At 42.5% G+C, this 21,472-nt stretch overlaps 1 protein-coding gene across 1 annotated transcript; it reads right to left on the bottom strand.

The window, feature by feature from the left end:
- Window positions 1-1,090: 1,090 nt before the first annotated feature.
- asap2b (ArfGAP with SH3 domain, ankyrin repeat and PH domain 2b) lies at window positions 1,091-21,472 on the bottom strand (the record flags this gene model as incomplete). Its single annotated transcript, XM_050058423.1, has 26 exons — window positions 1,091-2,018; window positions 2,143-2,262; window positions 3,771-3,835; window positions 4,146-4,204; window positions 4,860-5,142; window positions 6,163-6,267; window positions 7,436-7,667; window positions 7,747-7,854; window positions 8,021-8,088; window positions 9,291-9,406; window positions 9,634-9,719; window positions 9,866-10,055; window positions 10,155-10,249; window positions 10,564-10,697; window positions 12,539-12,705; window positions 12,780-12,828; window positions 12,914-13,001; window positions 15,317-15,386; window positions 15,749-15,852; window positions 15,934-16,020; window positions 16,465-16,540; window positions 19,104-19,189; window positions 19,294-19,423; window positions 19,715-19,764; window positions 21,144-21,218; window positions 21,302-21,472. Coding segments are annotated over 26 exons (2,889 nt in total), but the record flags the coding sequence as incomplete, so codon positions are not given.

Raw genomic sequence — 21,472 nt, 5'->3', positions numbered from 1 at the left:
GTTAGCTGTACAGAATTTTAAAAGGAAATGTTTATCTAATTTATATTTATCTATGTATCTAAATCTATATTTTCTCTCTCTGTTTTGTGTTTTATGTATATCTTTGTTTTATAAGATTATTGTCCACTGAATGGTTCGTTTTCCTGCGTAATGAGCTTCTTGTTATCATTGAACTGTTGTATTTTTCTGAATCCTTTGAAACCTGACAGCAAATTGACTTGGTTTCTTTTAAGAACGTGGGAAGACGGCAAAGAGCAGCAAAAGAAAAGATGACCCACAAAGTTTGCAAGAATTTAGTAAAAAGAGAAAAAAAGAAATGAAAAGAAAGTTGAAAAACAAACAAACAAGGAAATGAGCTGGAAAAGAGCTTAAAGAAAATCTAATAATTCTGTAACATAATTTTAAATACAAAATAATTGATCATTATAAACATAGTTTTACTTCCCTTCTTTCCTCCTCGCTTTCTTAAAATAATTTTCTAAATCTATTAATTGTTTTGCAATTTGTGGGACATTTCTCACCAAGTTGCTCAGTGACTTTTTCCCTCGTTTTTGAAAATAATTACATCAATGTTTTCAGGGTTCAAAGTTTTGAATTCTTGCAAAAGGCGTCTGAAACGTCTCAGAGTTAATCCTTCTTTACTTTTACTCCTTTTTTGTGATTTTTTGTTTTTCTCCTCAAATTAAGGTCAGTTTGTATAAACCTGCCGCCACATCTCTTATTATTATTATTCATTTTTTACCATCTGGATTTTATGGAGTTTTACAAAGGAAGAAATCCAGTTTCTCCAATGTGAGGATTTTTATAATATTTTTGGGTTTTGGACTGTTGATCGGACAAAACAGGCCATTTGACGAAGTCCGCTTGGACGAAAATTTTAAGTTATTTGCAGTGTTAAAGATTTTAAAAAAGTAAGTAAAGAATACTTGGAGATAGATCTGAGGAGCTGAATTTAAGAGAAAAATTAAATGCATAGTGTGAAAAATGGAGGGTAAGTAAAGAGGGTGGAAAGAGAGTAAAATAGAATATCTACATGTTTGTGTATAAAATCAGACGTCTGATTAAAAAAGCACATCACACACTGACTGTGCGTTACAGGCGTAATTTCAGGTGTTTTAATGACATTGAGCGTTATAAGAAAATGAAAGTACGAGAAAATCAAAAGTTTCCCTTCAGCCAACAGGTTAAAATTAATAATTTCTACCAGAGACATAAACAATAACAAACACATCAGAGTATTTTTGGGGCTGTAACGTCACAGGTTTGATACCAGCAGACTCTGTTTAACAGTACTCATATATGTGCTGCATTCACAGCCTCGGGTTTCAGTGGGATGTTGAAGCGTTCAGACAGCAGAGCGTCACACTGACGATGGTGATCAGGTCTGACTCACAGGTGACGTTCCAGTTCATCCCAAAGGTGGTGAGGTCAGGAACCAGTCCATTCTTCACACACTAACTGGGAAACAGGAGCTGCTCTACTGCACCGAGGAACACTGCTGTCTGTCAGGTGATTCTGTGTGCAGCACTAACGTTTCTTTTCATTAGATTTAAGGAGTTAAACCAGGAGCAGAGGGTCGCTGCAGCCACTCAGTGTAGATGTTTATATGAAGCTCGATATTCAAACTTAACCAAGTTTCTTTTTTGTCTGCTGGATCCTTTGAAACAAACTCATCCTGACACATTTAGGATCTCCTGGGAAACTTTGTCATCTTGTCTAAAATTTAAAATACAGTTCAGTGAGTTTGTAAAGGTGGAGTCACAGGTGAGTTTGTAAATGTAAAACATGTGAGAGGGAAAATCTGACAGAAGCCGGAACATTAAAATAAAGCAGCTTCAGTGTTTTTGAGTTGCAGTCGTGTTCGTCTCTCAGGCGGATCACTGTGAGTCTTTGTCCTGGATGTTTCGGCTCCAGGTGAGCGGAGCGCAGGTGTGAACCTGACGTCACTCTGTGATGAAGTGAACGAAGGTGACAGGAAACACTCCTCGCCTGCTCGGGTCTCCTTCAACGTGACCGACCTGAAACACATCACACACACTCAAGTCAGAGAAGTGAAAAAAGACATCTTTGGTTCAAACCTGAAAGTTTGGAGGTGATGTAGTGATGATGTATTTCCTGTTCCAGGGGACAGGTGTCACTTACCCACCACTCGCTGTCCTCCTCCCCCTCCACCACGATCACCTCTCCCTCAGCGAACGTCAGCTCGTCTGGATTATCAGCGTTACAGTTGTAGATGGCCTTCACCCTCTGAGGCTTCTGCTTCTGCGCGCGCAAACACACACACACACACACACACACACACACACACACACACACACACACACACACACACACACACACACACAGAGTAAGTTTTAATTTATGATGGTTAAATGACAATAAATTAACATGAACATCTCAGTATCTGACCAAATGTCTCCCCTTCTGTTCCTGAGATATGATGTTAAAACATGATGATGTCACAGTCAAGCTGGCCTTTGACCTTTTGACTTTCATTATTTTATCCTGTTAGATATTTGTGTCAAGTTTGGTCAGAATTAGTGTATGAATTCTTGAGTTGTGGCCAAAAACATATTTTGTGAGGTCACACTGACCTTTGACCTTCAACCACCAAATTCTAATCAGTTCATCGTTGAGGCCAAGTGAACATTTGTGCCAAATTTAAAGAAATTCCCTACATGCGTTTTTGAGATGTTGTGTTTATGAGAATGAGACGGAAGCAAGGTCACACTGACCATGGCCTTTGACCACCAAAGTCTAATCACTTCATTCCTGAGCCAAAGTGGACATTTGTGCCAAATTTAAGGAAATTTCCTCAAGGTCTTCATGAGATATAAGGTTACCAGAATGCAATGGAAGGGGTCACAGTGACCTTTGACCACCAAATTCTAATCAGTTCATTGTTAAGTCCAAGTGGATGTTTGTGCCAAATCTGAAGAAATTCCCTCAAGGTGTTTTTGAGATATCATGTTAATAAGAATGCAACAGACTAAGTCACAGTGACCTTTGACCACCAAATTCTAATCAGTTTACTGTTGAGTCCAAGTGGAAGTTTGTGCCCAATTTGAAGAAGGCATTCTTGAAATATCACATTCAAAAGAATGAGACGGACGCAATATCATAGTGACCTTTAAAGTTCACTCTTGTTCACAATTTGTGCCAAATTGGAAGAAATTCCCTCAAGGTGTTTTTGAGATATCGCATTCATGAGAATGAGACGCAAGGTCATACTGACCTTGACCTTTGGACCATCAAATTGTTATCAGTTCATTCTTGTGTCCAAGTTGATGTTTGTGCCAAATCTGAAGAAATCCCCTCAAGGCTTTCTTGAGACATCGAATTGATAAGAAAAAGAGGGATGCAAGGTTGCAGTGACTGTTGAACACTAAAATCTAATCACTTCATTCTTGAGTCCAAGTTGATGTTTGTGCCAAATTTAAGGAAATTCCCTAAAGGCCTTCCTCGAGATATCATGATGACAAGAATGCAACGGACAGAGTCACAGTGACCTTTGACCACCAATTCTGATCAGTTTATCGTTAAGTCCAAGTGCCTCATTGTGCCAGCGAATGCGTCTGCCAATGAGCTGTTCGTCTTCATGCAGAGGAACAAAATTAAATGAGTTCCTGTGACATCACTTGTGTTTTTGTTGTTGAGGTTTTGAACGTAACCTGAGCTCCACCGGACCGACCCTCAGTAACAATCTGGAGCTGAGTGTGTGTCAGTGTTGACCTCTGACCTCTGTGTCTCTGTTGTGTTTGAGGACTTACGGAGAAAGTGCTTCTGGGTTTGGGCGTCGGAGGCATTGGAGTTTGTGGGGATTTGGACTGAGACCCTACAGAGAGAAAATAAACAACAACAACACATGACATCACAGTCTTCAGAGACACGACAACCTGTACAGGTGTGTCTGTATTGGTGACTCGTAGGTTCATCTGTCTCTGAAACTTTTTATTTGTGGTACGATAAGACAGAGATCATTTTTAGTCATATTATTTTAATGCACTGATGGTTTTCAGGAAGTTAAACTGTCACACAAACATGTTTTTATTCCTCTGCTGTCACAGGAAGTTCAGATTTCTGCTCAGATCCAGCGATTGAAACCTTTGTCTGCAGATTTAAAATCACTCTGTGTGTGTTTGTACCTCGTTTGTCCACAGACGCCGTCCTGACTGGAGGTCTCTGAGGAGGAGTTTTCACTGATCTGAAATCAGACAGAATAAAGTCGACTGATTAATTTGTTTGTTTTAATGTTCAATAAAGCTCATATAAATGAATGGTCTGAATCTTTTGAGGCATTTGTCCACAGTCAGTGTGTCATCTACAGGAGATGTTAGTTGGCAGGAAGTTAAACAATGTCCTGCTGGACGGGGGCAGCAGCAAAACATATTCCAGACACTTTACTTCATTCTAACACTTTACCTTTCTGTCAGACAGTGATTTCCAACAGGAAACTGAAGCTGTTATAGCCAGACTCCATTGATAAAATCAGTGATTTAACATCAGTGAACACAGGAGCTGCTGGTCGACTGCTGCCTCCATCAGTTAGTGTGTTTGTGTTACTGTGTGACTTTGGTGTTTTAAAGGGTTAATTCAGATTCACCAAAGTCACACAGTAACACAAACACACTAACTGATGGAGGCAGCAGTCGACCAGCAGCTCCTGTGTTCAGCCTGCTTAAATTACTGTTTTTCTCAATGGAGTCTGGCTATGAAGAGAGCAACAATTGGGAACTGAAGTTAAGTTGCTGACCCCCATCCTCAACTAACTTAGCTTAGCATAGAGACTGTAAACAGGGGAATACAGTCCAGGACAGTCCAAAACATTCCAGTACAGACCAGTACAGTCCAGTACGTACCCAGAGGGTGATTTAGGGGACTTGGGACCTGGTGGTACTGGTGGTCCTGGAGGTCTACTGGTCTGGTGAAGGGGGACTGGTGGAGGATGGGGCGGAGCTTTGTAGTGGGGTGGTGGTGGGATGGTGGGTGGTGGGGGGATTGGAGGTACTGGGAAGACTGGGGGGAGTCCAGCTGTTGGTGGGGGTGGCAGAGGAGGGAGGGGCGTGTTCCTGGCTGACACGGTCTTGGTCTCCAACATACTGGACCTCTTGTTTACTGGAGGAGGAGGACCTGCTGGGAGCACTGGGAGAGGAGGAGAGAAGATCAGGTTCAGATTTATTCAACCAGGAAAACATCTGATGACACGGACGCACAGGGGTCATTAAATTCAACGATTCATTTTCTGTTAATCAACTCATCAGCTAATCGACTAATCTACTAAACAACTAATTGATTAATCAACTAATCAGCTCGGGGCGTCAGTGGCTTAGTTGGTAGAGCAGGCGCCCCACGTACAGTGCTGTTGCCGCAGCAGCCCGGGTTCGAATCCAGCCTGTGGCCCTTTGCTGCATGTCATCCCCCCTCTCTCTCTCCCCCTTCACGCTTACCTGTCCTGTCCATTAAAGGCAAAATGCCCCACAAAATATCTTTAAAAAAAAAAAAAAATCAACTAATCAGCTAATCGACTAATCTACGAAACAACTAATTGATTAATCAACTTATCAGCTAAGCTGACTAGTCTACTAATCAGCAATTTGACTAATCGCTTCATTGGCTAATAAACTAATCATCTAATCAACTAATCTTCTTATCAACTTATCAGCTAATGGACTGTTTAGTTAACTGACTATCAATGTATCACTTAATTGACTAATTAACTAATCAACTAATCAACTGATGGACTATTCAGCTAATCGACTAACCTACTAAACAACGAATCTATTTATTAACTAATCAACAAATCAACTTATTAGCTAATGGGCTATTCAGCTATTTGACTAGACTTCTAACCAGCTATTCCACTAATCCTTAAATTGATGAATCAACTAAACTATTAATGAACAAATCAGCTAATGGACTAATCTACAAAACAATTAATAATCAACTAATCTACTAATTGACAAAACAATTAAACAACTAATCAATTAATGGACTGATCATTGCGGCTCCAGAGTGAAGATGAATCTGAGGAGTTACAGGATGACATACATCAATAAATCAATATGAGTATAAATACAAAGGAACTCTTGTTGTTGGCAGCACAGGAAGTAAAGGATCTGATGCTTTTATTTTGTCAAAAGATAGGAAGTGACTGACACCCACCGTACATGGAGGAGTTCCTCTCAGGGGTTAGAGGGTTGGGGGGGTCGGAGGACGACCGCTGTCTCCCGACTGTTTCCATGGCAGCAGGTTTACCGTGTCCTGAACCTGCAGGGGCACAAAACGCATGTCTAGGAGAGTCAGCTGATCAACGATCAAACCATTGATCATGTGACAATGAATGATTAATCATATGAGGTTAACATATTGTGACGTCGTGGTCAAACACCATGTGACTGTAACGTTTGATTCCAGCGTTTAAAAAAAACTCCCTCACTCGTATGATTTTATTTTTTAGTTTATTTCATCTTAATTATTTCTGTTCATTCACTGAGTCTTAGTTATTTTCAGATTTAGCTTAGCCTAGCATAATTTAGCGTTCAGCTAACATATCTTAGCTTTCTCTAACTGACTTTACTTTATTGCTTTAGGTAATTTTTGTGTTTTATTTCATTGTAAAATTTGTATTTTTAATCTTTAGACTAAACCTTTGTTCGACCAGTTTGTTGCTTAAGACACAGCTTGTCCCGACATTTCCTGTCTGTTCACTGTGAAGTGTCGAATAAAACAGACTAATAAAAGGAAAACAAATCAGCCTCCTAAAATATGAATTTAAGTTAAAGGCAAAACATCACTGTGGTTCATCTCAAGCTGTTGTTCCTTTATTTTGAAATGTAGGATTCAGTCCCCCTGGAAGGTTTTGATCCCTATAACACAAATTAAGCCGATCTCCTTGAATTAAAGTAGAATCTCATTTTATTGCAGAGCTGCATTCAGCGTATCGATTCTCTGTGTTTATCATGAGGCTGCTGCAGGACTGAAGCTCAGTGACAGTCATACACACAGTGACAGGGCTAACTGTTAGCATCACACAGCTTAGGTTACCCAACAGTCAATAATGAGTGTAACGACAGAGTCGAGACATTTCAGTGTCAGTGTGAGATTGTTGAGACAGTTAAACATCTCAGTGTCAGATGTGAGCCGCTGCTGCTGTGTTAGCTCGTGCTAACCAGGCAGAGAGAGCAGGAGGAGAGCAGCTCATGGTGACGGTCCTGCAGCACCGTCTGTTGCTGCCTTCCCGTCCTCTTACCATCACCAACAGATTCTAGTTCTGTGGAATGATCATAATACCACGCTTCGATTCCGAAACAGCATCGCAACTAATTTTTCACCTGTGAGTCCTGTTTGTCTTCTGCGTCTCTTTCATCTTCCTTCTTCCTGTAAATCTTTTTGTTAAATAAAGTTTTTTGTGTTCACTGTTGTCGCTGTGTCTGACCTCTGTTGGGTCCTCTGGGCGGCAGTGGGGGTGTTGGTCCCGGCGGCAGGTTGAGGTCCAACATGGTGCCGTAGGTCTCGTTGCTGATCATCATACTGGGGACCTGAGGCCTCTGTTTGTCCCGCACCAGGCAGGCGGCGTCTCGGGCCAACGCCGCCAGGTTGGGCTGTATGGGGCCACTGCCCGGCACGAAGCAGCTGACCGGACGCTCCTCACGGCGGTTCGGGATGGGCTGCAGGAAGCAGACTGTTACACATCCTACACATGTCCGTAAGTTGTTTCACACAGAGCAGAAGATAAAACCAGCTGACCTTGTCCTCCATCTCGTCCTCGCTCTCGTCCATGTCGTCATTCTGGAGACGCCACTCGTACTCGACGTGAACGTGGACGTTAAACTTTCCAGTCTGAGCCTGAGTCAGCTGAAATGTACAAACACTGTTTTCAATACAGGATAAAGGATTCCATCTGAATTTTTAAAATACGGTTGATACGTAGCAGTGACTGTGACAGGTGACGATCAAGAGACAAAAACAAAAAGTCAAACAAACATATAAAAGGATAAAATATAAACATGGAGAGTTTTACCTGTTCTTCACACAGAGTGTGTCGCAGACGTTTGGCGATGTCCAGCGGCGTCTCGCCTGCTTCGTTTGCTGTGGAAACAAATTTAAGATCAAAAGAAGCATTTCACTGAAAATTGATTCGTTTAGACACGACTAAAGGTTTGTAATGAAGCTGTCGCCCTCCTGAGGTTGTAACACTGTGAGGCTGTTTCACTGTGAGGCTGTTTCACTGTGAGGCTGTAACACTGTGAAGCTGTAACACTGTGAGGCTGTAACACTGTGAGGCTGTAACACTGTGAGGCTGTAACACTGTGAAGCTGTAACACTGTGAGGCTGTTTCACTGTGAGGCTGTAACATTGTGAGTCTGTTTAACTGTGAGGCTGTAACACTGTGAGGCTGTTACACTGTGAGGCTGTTTCACTGTGAGGCTGTAACATTGTGAGGCTGTTACAATGTCAGGCTGTAACACTGAGGCTGTAACACTGTGAGGCTGTAACATTGTGAGGCTGTTACACTGTGAGGCCGTTTCACTGTGAGGCTGTAACATTGTGAAGCTGTAACACTGTGTGGCTGTTACATTGTGAGGCTGTTACACTGTCAGGCTGTAACACTGAGTCTGTAACACTGTGAGGCTGTAGCATTGTGAGGCTGTTACACTGTGAGGCTGTTTCACTGTGAGGCTGTAGTAGCATTGTGAGGCTGTTACACTGTGAGGCTGTTTCACTGTGAGGCTGTAACATTGTGAGGCTGTGACACTGTGTGGCTGTTACACTGTCAGGCTGTAACACTGAGTCTGTAACACTGTGAGGCTGTAGCATTGTGAGGCTGTTACACTGTGAGGCTGTTTCACTGTGAGGCTGTAACATTGTGAGGCTGTGACACTGTGTGGCTGTTACACTGTCAGGCTGTAACACTGAGTCTGTAACACTGTGAGGCTGTAGCATTGTGAGGCTGTTACACTGTGAGGCTGTTTCACTGTGAGGCTGTAACATTGTGAGGCTGTAACACTGTGAGGCTGTTTCACTGTGAGGCTGTAACATTGTGAGGCTGTTACACTGTGAGGCTGTTTCACTGTGAGGCTGTAACATTGTGAGGCTGTAACACTGTGAGGCTGTTACACTGTGAGGCTGTGACACTGTGAGGCTGTTTCACTGTGAGGCTGTAACATTGTGAAGCTGTGACACTGTGTGGCTGTTACATTGTGAGACTGTTACACTGTGAGGCTGTTACACTGTGAGGCTGTGACACTGTAGTGCGGCTGCTTTCAGTCTGTGTGTGTTTGTATTCTCACTGATGGACACTGAAGCTTTTCCTCTCAGCAGCAGTTTGAGACACTCGCTGTTGTCCGTCAGACAGCAGTAATGCAGTGCTGTGCTTCCTTTTGCCGTCTGCTTGTCCAGGTTACCACTGAAACACACACACACACACACACACCTGAGTGTTGCTACACACACAAGGACACACACTGACTGAGTGTAAACATGAGGAAGCTAACAGCTGATTACACTGACGTGACCATGGGACACTTTCCTGACATTTAATACACCAAACAATCAATTAATTAATCAAGCAAACAGTTGGCACATGGAGTGATAACAACATTGATCCAGTGAGGATGATGATGATGATGTTACCTGTTCTGGGCGAGGAAGTCAACAATGTGGAGGGAGTTTCTGTCGACCATGCGGACGGCCAGGTGGAGCACCGTCTCTCCAGGTTCCTGACAGAAACAAACGGAGGGTGAATCTCTCACTTCACTCTGTCGTGTTTAAAAACTAAAGAGACGTCAGAAACACTAATGATTTCTGCCTCAGTTGTTGTTGGTATCTGACTGACAGATGATGGAAGAGATCAGTAAGGTCGTACATGTTCGTTGGGCTGTGGGATGGCCTCCATCAGGTCCACCCCCTCGGCGTAGACCTGGATCAGAGACAGGATGTCCCTGTTCCTGACGGCCTCGTACAGAACCTGCAGTCTGGACGCAGCGTCCGCACAAAGTCGCTGGGCGAAGCGTTTCTCCGTGTACTTCGCTGTGATGTAATCCTTCCTCATCTGCCTGGAGGACGAACCAGAGACCAGAGTGAGTCACTGTGTCATCATTTCATCAGTTTTTACATGTTAGATTTGAGATCACGTCTTCGAGGCCGTCGCTCACATGTCACTGGACGGACTAGGTTTGGTGACGCCCTGCACCGACAGATCTGCCTCCATGATCTCGTTGAAACTGGCATTTCCCACGTTCTTCGCCAACTAAAACACAACATGTCAGGTCAGGTGAGTTCATCACAGCTGCTCCTTAATGAACTTAAATGATCACATCAGCAGCTTCCTGATTGGTTCATTAATTGATCTCAATATAAACATTTAATTGAATTAATGTGATCCAACAACACACCTAAAACATCTACAGCCCGACAGACACTGGATTTTGGGGCTGACGCCGATATTAGGGAGTAAACTAATATTATATATATAAACTAAACTGTGATAGACTCTGTATCAATCTGCGCTGCCTCAACACTCTGATTTCCATTGCTCCAGCGGGGACAGTGAAGTGGACTCACCAGCAGCTCGGAGGTCCCCAGGACGTCCAGGTCCAGACTCTGGATCCTGGAGTAGTGGACCCCCATCTCCCTGTGGATCCCCGAGCACTCGATACAGATCAGCACCCCCAGGTTGGTGGACAGCCAGGTGGGACCTGACAGGGCGAGAGGAGGATGATGATGAAGGAGGAGAAAGTTTTTTAAGACGATGATGTCACGTTCATGTCCGTCGTCCAGGCTCTGATTCACAGACAGGAGGTGAGCAGGAGGACCTGGTGTTACTCAGTAACAGTAAGTCTTGTTGTAATACTGACTCTATGATCTGTATCCAGATACTCTCCTCTGTGTTTATACATGTTCCTTTGTACACATTATATTTACATGTCCTGGTGTATGGATGTATATGAGTTATATATAATGTTAATTCTTTACTGTTATTTACTGATGAATTATTGCAGCAGGTGTGGTCTGTCACATGACCTGTAAAGGCATCATGGGTATTTAAGATGGAGCCTTTCGGATGTTTAGCAGCAGTCTGAGGCGGAGCTGCTGCCTGTAAACGTTGCACAGCATTAACATCCCTCTGACAGGAGCGACCTGCTGCTTGGATCCATTTCAGTAACAACAACACCAACAATCTCAGCTGCTGGCAGACAGCTGGGCTCAAACTGTTGTACTGTCACACAGTGAAACTCTGCAGCAGCATCGTCCTTCATAAACTCGTCTGACCGGCACGACCGACAGCTCAGGAATGTAGCTGGTTAGTTTAAGGATACAGCAGGTTACAGTTCACATCTGAGACGCTGCTGCAGCACTGCTGAGAGTTTAACCAGCTCAGAGCCAGTGCAGATAATTAAACATTATCATCTCATCTATAACATCAAGTATGTAACAGTTATCACATACTGTTATTATTACTTAACAATAACAGTACATACAATGCATGTATAGGTCCTGTTTGTACATGTGTGTGTATTTTGGGCCTGTGTGTGAAAAAGAGTGAAAATAACTGAATGTCCCCTCTGGGGTTAATAATGTATATATTATTCTTCAGACAGAAGCAGTAGCAGTAACTGTAGGAGTTGCAGGAGTAGCAATAATAGTAATATTAGTGACAACAGCAGTAGAAATAGTACTAGTAGGTGCAATACTAGAAGTATTAACAGTAGTACTAGTGACAGTAATAGGAGCAGATACTGTTGTTTTGAATTTATATCTTAATGCTTCATCTTATTTTTTCTTCATGGTTGTGCAGACCAGTGTTGTGCTGAGCTGTTCGATGTTGTTTATAAAGAGAAGAAAAGTCAATAACTATATCTAATTTCTTTTAAAAAGTAGAAATACAGACAGCTTGTTTCCTGTTCCGTCCCATGGGCTGTTTTGTTGAGAACACTATATTAAACAGTTTAAGCTGTTGATTTATTTTCCAAATGTAAGAAGATAGGTCAACATATTGCTCAGTTCGTGATGCGTACCGCAACAAAAGTCTCGTACTGAACAGTTCGATACAAAAACATGTATTGCCTCCATTCTATTCACTTTCATCACTGATGAGTCCAAGTCGACATTTGTGCCAAAACTGTAAGGAAATTCCCTCAAAGCCTTCTTGACATACTGTGTGCATAAGAATGAGATGGATCAAGGTAACATTGACCTTGACCTTCAACCAACAAAATCTTATCAGTTCATTGTCAAATCTAAGTGGACGTTTGTGCCAAATTTGAAGAAATTCACTCAAGGCGTTGTTGAGATATCATGTTGATGAGAATGGGACAGACTGACATCCCAAAAACTGTTTATGTCACTTTGTTTACATGTGAAGTCAAATTGAACTCTGAAGATAGGACAAAGCCATGACATGTTCATCTTCAGATGTAATCTGAGACAGATGAACAAGTCAGCAAGAGAGAAGGTCGCTTTCAACTTTTCTCTTTTGGTAGTACTGACCCTGCACTCCACAGCAGCAGCAGCAGCAGCAGCAGCAGCAGCAGCTCACCTGAAGCTCCACAGTCGCAGCAGCTGTCGTTGCCACTCATCCTCTTCACCTCTCCTACGATGGCTCTGGTCAGCTCCTGCACAATGTTGTTCTCTCCTTCGTCCTGGTCGCCTTTAAACGCTTTGTTCAGCGCCTCTTCTTTACTGTTCTGCAGCACCGACACCCAGCTGCACACATAGCGACACGTCAGGTCAGAGGTCACTCAGAGGTCACACAGAGGTTACAAAGAAGTTGTACTTACATCTGACACTCGGCTTCGTCTTCGGCTTGGAAGTGATACGTCCTGTCATCTGAGAGAAACAAAAGAAGAGTCAGACGGGAGAATGGAAACGGTCTGACTGATGAACACATGAAAACGGGATGTCTGTAGCTTACGTGAGAAAAGGTCGAAGCTCTTCTTCTCGTCTGGATTCCTCTTCACCTGACAGGTGAGCAGGTTGAGTTTGGCTGGAGGTCTGTTAGCCTGAGAGACGAGAAGCAGGGAGGAGAGTGCGGCTGTCACATTGAAAGTCTTTGACATCCGATAAATAAAAACCAAAATAATCACATGTGCAGTGGGTGTGCTGGCACAAGATATGGTGCAGGTATCCATGGTAACCAGACGACTGTGACGTTTCATCTGGCGCCACCATGAGGTCAGCTTGTAAGTTGTGTCTCAGTAAGTATCTGATGAGGTGGTTCATCTTAATGTGTCTAAAACTTTGGTTTAAACACCTGCAGAACTGATGACGTTCACATCAGCCTCAGCTGGACTCCGCTCGTGTCTAAATTTGCGGCCGACTATCATTTGCTATTTTTAGTGCGAACTATCAGAACATTCACACTGAGATGTGTGTTAAAATGCACTATGAGTCCTCATAATAGTCAACAAAGTTGAGCGTGGAGAGCTGAACACTTCTCACCCTCAATGGTCACCATCTCGGCTAAGTAGTGCAGAGATCATGGATGTATTAGGAGACCTGAATGCAGTGTTAGAGGCGGGACCAGTTTCATTCCTGTAAAAGTTGCTCAGTGGCACACAATGCCAAAAAAGCTCTATTCTGGTGGTATGAAATCACCTGGACGATTGACGCTGCTTCCACATCATCGGGCCACAGAGCAGGCGCACCAGACTACTTGCAATTTATGGCTCTGCTAAATTGAATGGGGTTAAAATGATTTATTCTTTCGGCTCTTCTACACTTTCCAAATGTTAACGGACTGAATGGATTAAATCCTAAAATTTGAACGAATCATTTCACAGGGGTTTTTGCTCAATAAAATGTATCCACTGATTTACAGACACCTCTTTACAATGTAAGTCTATGGGAAAAAGTATTTTTGGACCCAATGGCATCACATGACGGACCCCAGAAATTGCAGTACCGCTGTTTGGCCACTACTAAAATTGACTTTGAAACCTGGCCCACTCCCTGGGGGCCTGGCAAAAAGACGGACCACAAACTTGTGAAAATGGCGGCAGAAGAAGCTGCAGCGGTTGCTCCAGTAAAAAATAAACCAGTAGATATTTTGGCGGGAAACAATCAAGGTCAAATGTTGGCGGTTCCATCTGGTTGCAATTTACCATTAAAAAGAAGAAGAAGAAGTGCTAAAATGTTGCGATTGTTATTTTCGGTAATTGAACAACAGCCGTGTTCGATTTGAGACAACACTGCAGAAATTCATGCACTAATCAAGAAAGTACACGGTGTACTGAGGTACTAAAGTGTAGTGAACACAAGTATCTGAGACAAAGTATTAATGTTTACTAATAATTAGCTAAAGTTAGCATGCTAACACGCTAAACTAAGATGGTGAAAATGGTAAACATACCTTCTAAACATCAGCATGTCAGCATTATCATTGTGATCATTTTAGCATGCTAATGTTAGCATTCAGCTTAAAGTACTGTTATGCACGAGGAGCTGTTAGCATGGCTGTAGACTCTTTTCACACCAAATGCAAATAATTCAAATGAATAAATGGCATGACAATTTAAAAAGTCAAGCCGATCAATCTCTACAAGCTGATGCACATCGGAATCGGAAACATTCGTATTTAGCTGTAGTATTGTTTTTATTAGCCGCCAACCGTATCACTGCGCAGAAGGAAGTGTGCATCGACTCATGGGACTCGTGCTTGAGACAGCGCGAGATGGAAACATTAATGGCGTCCTCCTCAGCTGAGCTGTAACGTTAGCTAGCTCAGGGTTGCTAGGTGAGCTAGCAGTAGATGCACGCTTCCCTCTGAGTGGTGATACAGTTGGTGGGTGTAGTTTGGTAGTAAGAAAATAGTTCCTACGTGAAACTGCTCCTAACAAGTTCTGTGGATTATCTTGATAAACTGGGTCATGATTACCTGAAAGAGACCTCGTTAAAAACGACTGATGAGGTTAAAATGATGTAAGAGTAGATTTTGTGTTTGTGAGAGCTGAAGCAGAGATGAGAGGTTATATAGGAATTATTAGTTATTAGTAATTAGTTAAAACCCTCCTCCCTGTTCCCACCCTTCTCTCTGTCATCCTTTTCCTTATGCTCTTCCTCCTCCTCCTGTTTCTCTTCCTCTGCTTCTTGCTCTGTCCTGATTGGCCGTTTGACTCTTCATGTAAAAACTTCAAAATAAAAGAAAGAAGGAACAAAAGAAAAAAAATAAGAAACTAAATAAAAAAATAAAATAAAATGTTGAAACAGAAAATAAAACCCCAGAGGACTATTTTTAATTGGCTGATGGACATGCAGGCGGGAGGGCGGAGCTTCTCATGTAGGAGGACCAATAGGAGGAGAGGATGTGGCGTCTTACCGTGCCGTGGCAGATGGTCAGGAAACCGTTCTTCACCGAGCACTTCCTTTTCTGCCACACCTTCCTGAGTCTGAGGACGACACACACGTTATTCATACATGACGAACACATGTTGATCTTTTTGTACCAATTCTGGAAGTGTTCGAATTGATAGATCACTGAAAGTTTACAACGTGATATATAACGGACAGCACACTCTGACAAACCCCCTCGGTTGTATGACTTCGCCCTAACCCTACCCCTAACCCAGGTCGCAACCAGTAGCACTAATTAGCATAAGCACGTTAGCATCCTGTGACTCTGTGTGATCACTTTCATACGTCTGGGAACAGAAAATAATCTTCTGTCATATCTGAACAAACCTGAACTCTGCTGGTGGTTGAGCTCTACAGTTGTTTTCCTGATGCATGCTGGGAAACTGAGTTCACTCACCCCTCACTTTTCTTGTAGAGGACTCCGGAGCGTTCAGTGCCGTGAGCCTTGTTTCCCTGCAGCTGGTGGAGGCTGTAACCTGCGTTCTGTTTGGCCTGAGCGTCCTGCAGACAAACAGGAAACAAAACTTTAGCCTCCATATTTGTAGTTCTCACAGAGTGTGTGTCCATGTGTGTGTTTCTCACCTCTTTCTGCTCAGACTGCAGAGACGCCTTCAGGACGTCTCGGAGCTGAGTCAGCTGTTTCCTCTCTCCGTCCTGAGTCTGTTTAATCTGAACACCACAGAAGAAGAGACAGGATTTAATAATAACTACACGATACTGATGACTGCCGTCTGAAGAACGGCGTGACATTTCAGATATTTTCACGTTTTCAGTGCTGAAATGTTTCCAAGTACATTAAGTCAAGTGCAAATTAACGGTCCTTGTACTTTACTTGAGTATTTCCATTCCCTGCAGCTCGACTTCATCTCACAGGTAAATCTTTAATTTTGAATGCAGGACTTTTGCTCACAGTGAAGTATTTTAACAGTTTGGTGTTTGAACTTTTACTGTAGTAAAGGATCTGAATACTTCTTCCACCACATTAAAGCCCCCCAACATTCATTTAGTTATTGTTGAAAGAGAGATGTTGGATGAAATGACCCTTTAATTCCTCACTATAATTCACTCAGCTCTGTTTCTGTGTTCACTCTGAGCTAAACGTTTCGTCCTCACCGCCGTCAGGTCGGTCGCCAGTTTCTCCACAGAAGGTTTCAGACTCTCCACAGCCTTCAGTCCGTCCTGAAAAAAACTGAACAGCACACAAAATGACCAAACACATTCGTACATTTACCTATAATCTAAAAATGAATGAATAAATAAAGAGAACAAATCTCTGTCAGAAATTATTTCCTCATTCTGAAACTTATTTTTTTTGCTGACATTAAAGAAAAACACTGTGAAAAGAACTGATTACATGTTTATTGATTATTTTCATCTATTATTTTTTATTTAGCATTAAATTAAGTTTGACGTTGTATTTATTTATTACATAATCAGATTCATTCAAAACTTTAGAATTATTAAAGTTGGACATTTTCTCACAATCATCAACCTGCAGAGCCAGAGAGCCACCATTTTATGTTGTGTTTACATCAAGCGCTATGCAAATTTCCATGTTGCATTGCTCTCGTGAGTTTTAACACCAGAATATTTTGTGTTGACTTGCTTCATTTGTGTGAATAACGCGTGTCATACGCGTGTGAAATCGCTGGATCAGTGAATGAACTTTGGGCGGTATGTCCTCGGTGTCATACGTCTCCAGAGGATCTCAATGCTGATTGGCTATGGCGCCATGAATTGGTCGCTGAAGTTCAGATTTTTCAACTCTCACAATTAAGTGTACGAAACGAAATTGCGCTACTCATTTCATTTGCGCTGCTTAATTCATGTAACTCGTGTGCATGCGCGCAGATGGCAATGTTCCGTTAGTTAGGCTAACTTACATTGCAGCACAAAGTTGAAATGGCAGCGACAGTTGCCTTGTCAGTGATCAATCGACATTACACCGATTCAAGAAGGGGAAAGGCTGGAGCAGATCCTTGCTGAGTTGGGAAAGCAAGGTGTTCAATTTTCCACGTAATTCTCGGTTAATAACACTGCACAGCTGATCCATTGATAGCCCGGTGTTTGTGCTACAACTAATGGTGCTTTCAGTTGTACTCGTAAGTCGGAAAAGCATTGAAATCTAGCATCTACAAGCATAAACGTTGGGTTTTTCGTTTCATTTCATTAACTGTCCATTTTTTTCGAATTCCATGTTCCATGTCCCAGTTTTTAAACTGGGAAGCACTCAGTTCGGAGGTTACGTTGTTCGAGCTCCGAGCTCCGACTTCCAATGTAAATGTAAAGCACCATAAGGCACAGGGGTCCTAAGAGGAGCTGGTAGCTGTGCCTGTGCCTGTAGCGGTAACCATAGTGATCATATACAACTGTCTAATGACTGAGCTGGTGATTTTTCTGCCACATGAAGCCAGAGAAGAAAGAAAAATAATCACAGGGTTTTTTTCAAGAACAAAAAGATGTAAATATCCTATGCCTGTTGCCTGTTGACTTTACCAGATGTGGCAAATATTTGTTTTGTAATGTCGAGTAGCTAGTCTGACAATAATAAGAAGGCATTTGGACTCACCTGTAGTAGGGTAAATGTAAAATAACAGCATTCATAATGTTATTTTAGTAAGCAGCAACAGTTTGATCATGTATGGTTTGTGTTGATCAGGTAGGCCTTTGCTTACCAATGTTCATTCAGTCAGAAAACTCATGATTCTAATGTTTATGTATTTACACAAAATAACTAAATCTGCGCCCCTGCTCGCATCCATCGTGCCGCTTCGTGGGAATTTGCACCTGATCACATCTTTGCATTAACTTTACATTTTATTCACTTGCGCAAATTGTTTTATACGCGCCCGGTGTGAACACAAAATTAGATGTAGACATGTGCAAGTTTCAGAGGGCGGGTTATCTCATTTTTTAATGTGGCCAATCAGAGGCTCACAACCCCCTGTCAGTCAAAAACGTTTCAGTTTTTAATTCAGCCAATCACCTCACAGTGGTGGGAAAGGTCAACATTTCAACTAACTAGCTATGCTAGCGCTAACTAGCATCTGTGTATCAACTCCCTGATCATAAGAGAACATAGCAACTTCAACCACTGCTCATTTTAGAAGGACCACCGCGAGAAGCCGTTCCTTTGTTTAAATTTTAGGCAATTAACGAACAATGAATCATAGCAGTTTATTTCTGGCTGCTAGTGTTAGCTAGCATAACTTGCAGGCTAGTGAAGTTAGCTGTGAAGTCGTCCATTTCCACTTCAAAATGTCAATGGAAAACTTTGCTGACTGTTGATTCGTTGTCAAGGGTTAATGTTAGAATGGATGGTTTGTGTCCCTGTCCTCCAGACGGGCGGACTTGCTCCTCTGGATCATCCATTTTAGCACTAATCCAAGTCAAAGTATCAACAGACGGCAACGTTTTTAAAATTAATTTGAAGTGGAAATAGATAACTCTTAAGCAAGCTAACGCTGCAGCCAGAAACAAACATCTATGATCCATCGTCCGTTTGATAATCTAAACAAAGAACATGTTTCCTTGTGGTGTCTCTCCTAAAATGAGCTGTGGTGAAATCTCCGTCTGTACAACATAAAACTGAGAGTCTGGTACTCTTGCACATGCGTACACCTAAAATGGCGTCTCTCCGGCTCTGTCGAGGGATGTTTCTCCATTTTCTTGATGAAGTTCTGGTTGTTCTTTCTGACAGATTTAAACGTGGTTTTAATTTTTATTGATGATATCTGTGCAGGGAGACATACTTGCACTGAGCGTGGAAATACTTGATGAGGTTCTGGAGGAAGTCGACACCTTTCTTCACTTTGATCTCGTTGACTTTGAGGAGATACTGTGGAGAAAAGATTCATCACCAGCTCATTCTGTTTCAGTCCTCATGTGTTTTATATATTCAATTATTTTCTCTGAAATTAAATAAAATCTGAGCGTCCTGACCTCGCACATCTGTAGCTGGAAGAGTCGTCTCTCCTTCTCCATCTCCTCGGCGATCTCTCCTCCGCTGAACTCGGTGCGAATCATCCCGTGCTGCTTGGCGTGCTCCCTCTTCTCCTTCTCAATCTTTGCTCTGGAGAGGTTCAAAATTAATTAACAAACTTGTTCTGATCCTCTCACAGGTAAAACCAGGAAATGATTTCATTACTGACCATGACTCCTAATACTTTAATTACTAGCAGTGCTGTCAATTCTGTCAGAGTGAGATCACAGGTTGTTTCCTCTGTGACAGTTTCTACTAACTTTATTTAAACTGACAGAAGGTTCAGGAACGTGAGAAGAAAACGTGTTTCTGTTTTATAGTTTTTAAAATCTCGTTCATTGAGTTTTTTATAACTGATGAGGAGTTTTTGTGTTTTCTCACAGTTTGGTCTCGTAGTCCTTCCAGGATTTGTCAAACGGCTTCTTCAGATCCTGAAAGAGGCAGTGATGTCACATCGTTAGACTGACCAATCACAGCACAGCATTCATTCATAACAACACAGACAGAAAGAGGACTTTGACCTGTGAGTCGCTCAGGAAATATGTCAAGACGACAGATAACCTGTGAGAGTATTTTTAACTGATAAAAACACAGAAGGGAAACTGGAATCTTAACTGACTCTACTTTAGTCTTATTCTTATTATTTTATATCGATTCTGAAGAATAAAATACACAGCTGAGCTCATACAGAGAGCAGCACAGACATGTCCACAGATCGACCCCAAGTGAAGCTCAAACACTTGACCTTCTGACCTCTGACTAGATAAGAAGACTTTTTTTTTTATACTTCTTCCTAATAATATTATATTTTAGTCGTGGCTTCAATTCTCGATTAAAAGCATAAAATGTGCTCAACAACTGCATCTGAGTCAAGCCCCCGCCCCTCCGTCTTTAACCTCCCTTGTAGAAGCTGCACACACATTGACCTGAGCTGTCTTCATGGACAGACAGGAAATGATAGTGTTTGCCCTCAGTCCTGGTATGAGTTGTCTCTAATGTGAAATTACATCACTATTAAAACATCTCAATGCAGCCAGTCTAATTTAGGCAATGACCCACCGTTAAGTTTGACAACAAGTGAGCTACTCTGGTGTAAAATCACATCATCTCCCTCCAAGTCTTTGTCAGATTCAGGTTCACCAGCTGCCCAGTGTGAGCAGAGACAGACGCCAAATTGCTTTTCAAACCAATACTCAACTTGAAATAAAGGTCATGTCTCCCCGGTGTCTCTCTATAACCCCCGGCCCCCCCTCCACGACTCGTTACACTTTACTCACTCTCTCGGGGAGATGGGCGGAGTTAGCTGACGTCACGTGAACCCGAAACACGCTGTATCGTTACCATGTCAAAACGACTCAACTACCATGACACTACTGAGAGGATCAGCAGGAGGAGAGCCTGTTAGGTTAGCTGTTAGCTGTTAGCAGTAACAGCTAGTTACCGTCACCTCTAAGCAGCTGGGGGACACAACCAACAGCTCACAGAGGTTGTCTATTTATATTATGAGGCGTTCAGGCTCTGTTCAGTAAAAATGAGCATTGTGCGAAGGTAAATTATAACGTTCATATGATGTGTTCAGTGTAATGCTGTAAAATGTAGCTTTCGGTGAGAAACTTGAATAAATCAGCTGTTTGAAGGAGAAATGTGTCGATGTGTTCTGATATTTAGATTTTTTTTCCTTCCCCCATTAGTGGCGCCCCCTGTAGACGATGGCGCCTGTGCTGACTTGGGCCGGCCTTGTCTGCGGCCCCTGACTCAACAACTGAGACTGTGTATTCGTTAGTGTGTTCGTTAGAAGATGGACACAAACCCCTTTGACGCCCTTCAGGTCGCCCTTCAGCAGACTGTCCAGAGGAAACGTGATGATGTTGTTCATGTTCTGCATCTGCAAACAGGAATTGATGTTAGAGCATCTTCTCTCACAGTCACAGAGGAAAACTGTGTGTTTTTATTTTACTCTGAACTCACCAGGTTCTTGAAGAGCGCCGTCAGCTCTTTGGTGAAAACGGCGAACTTGAGGAAGGCGGAGCCGACCTCGGCGTCCTCCCTGCAGACACAGTTGTCTCCGAACTTCTCCAAGGACTGAATGTACTGCTCCTCATTCTCCACGTGAGCTGAAACACACAGGAAACACACTGA

Source organism: Epinephelus moara, chromosome 12 (assembly GCF_006386435.1).
Source record: "Epinephelus moara isolate mb chromosome 12, YSFRI_EMoa_1.0, whole genome shotgun sequence".
NCBI classification, from domain to species: Eukaryota; Metazoa; Chordata; class Actinopteri; order Perciformes; family Serranidae; genus Epinephelus; species Epinephelus moara.
This window is presented reverse-complemented; position numbering and strand designations above follow the sequence as displayed.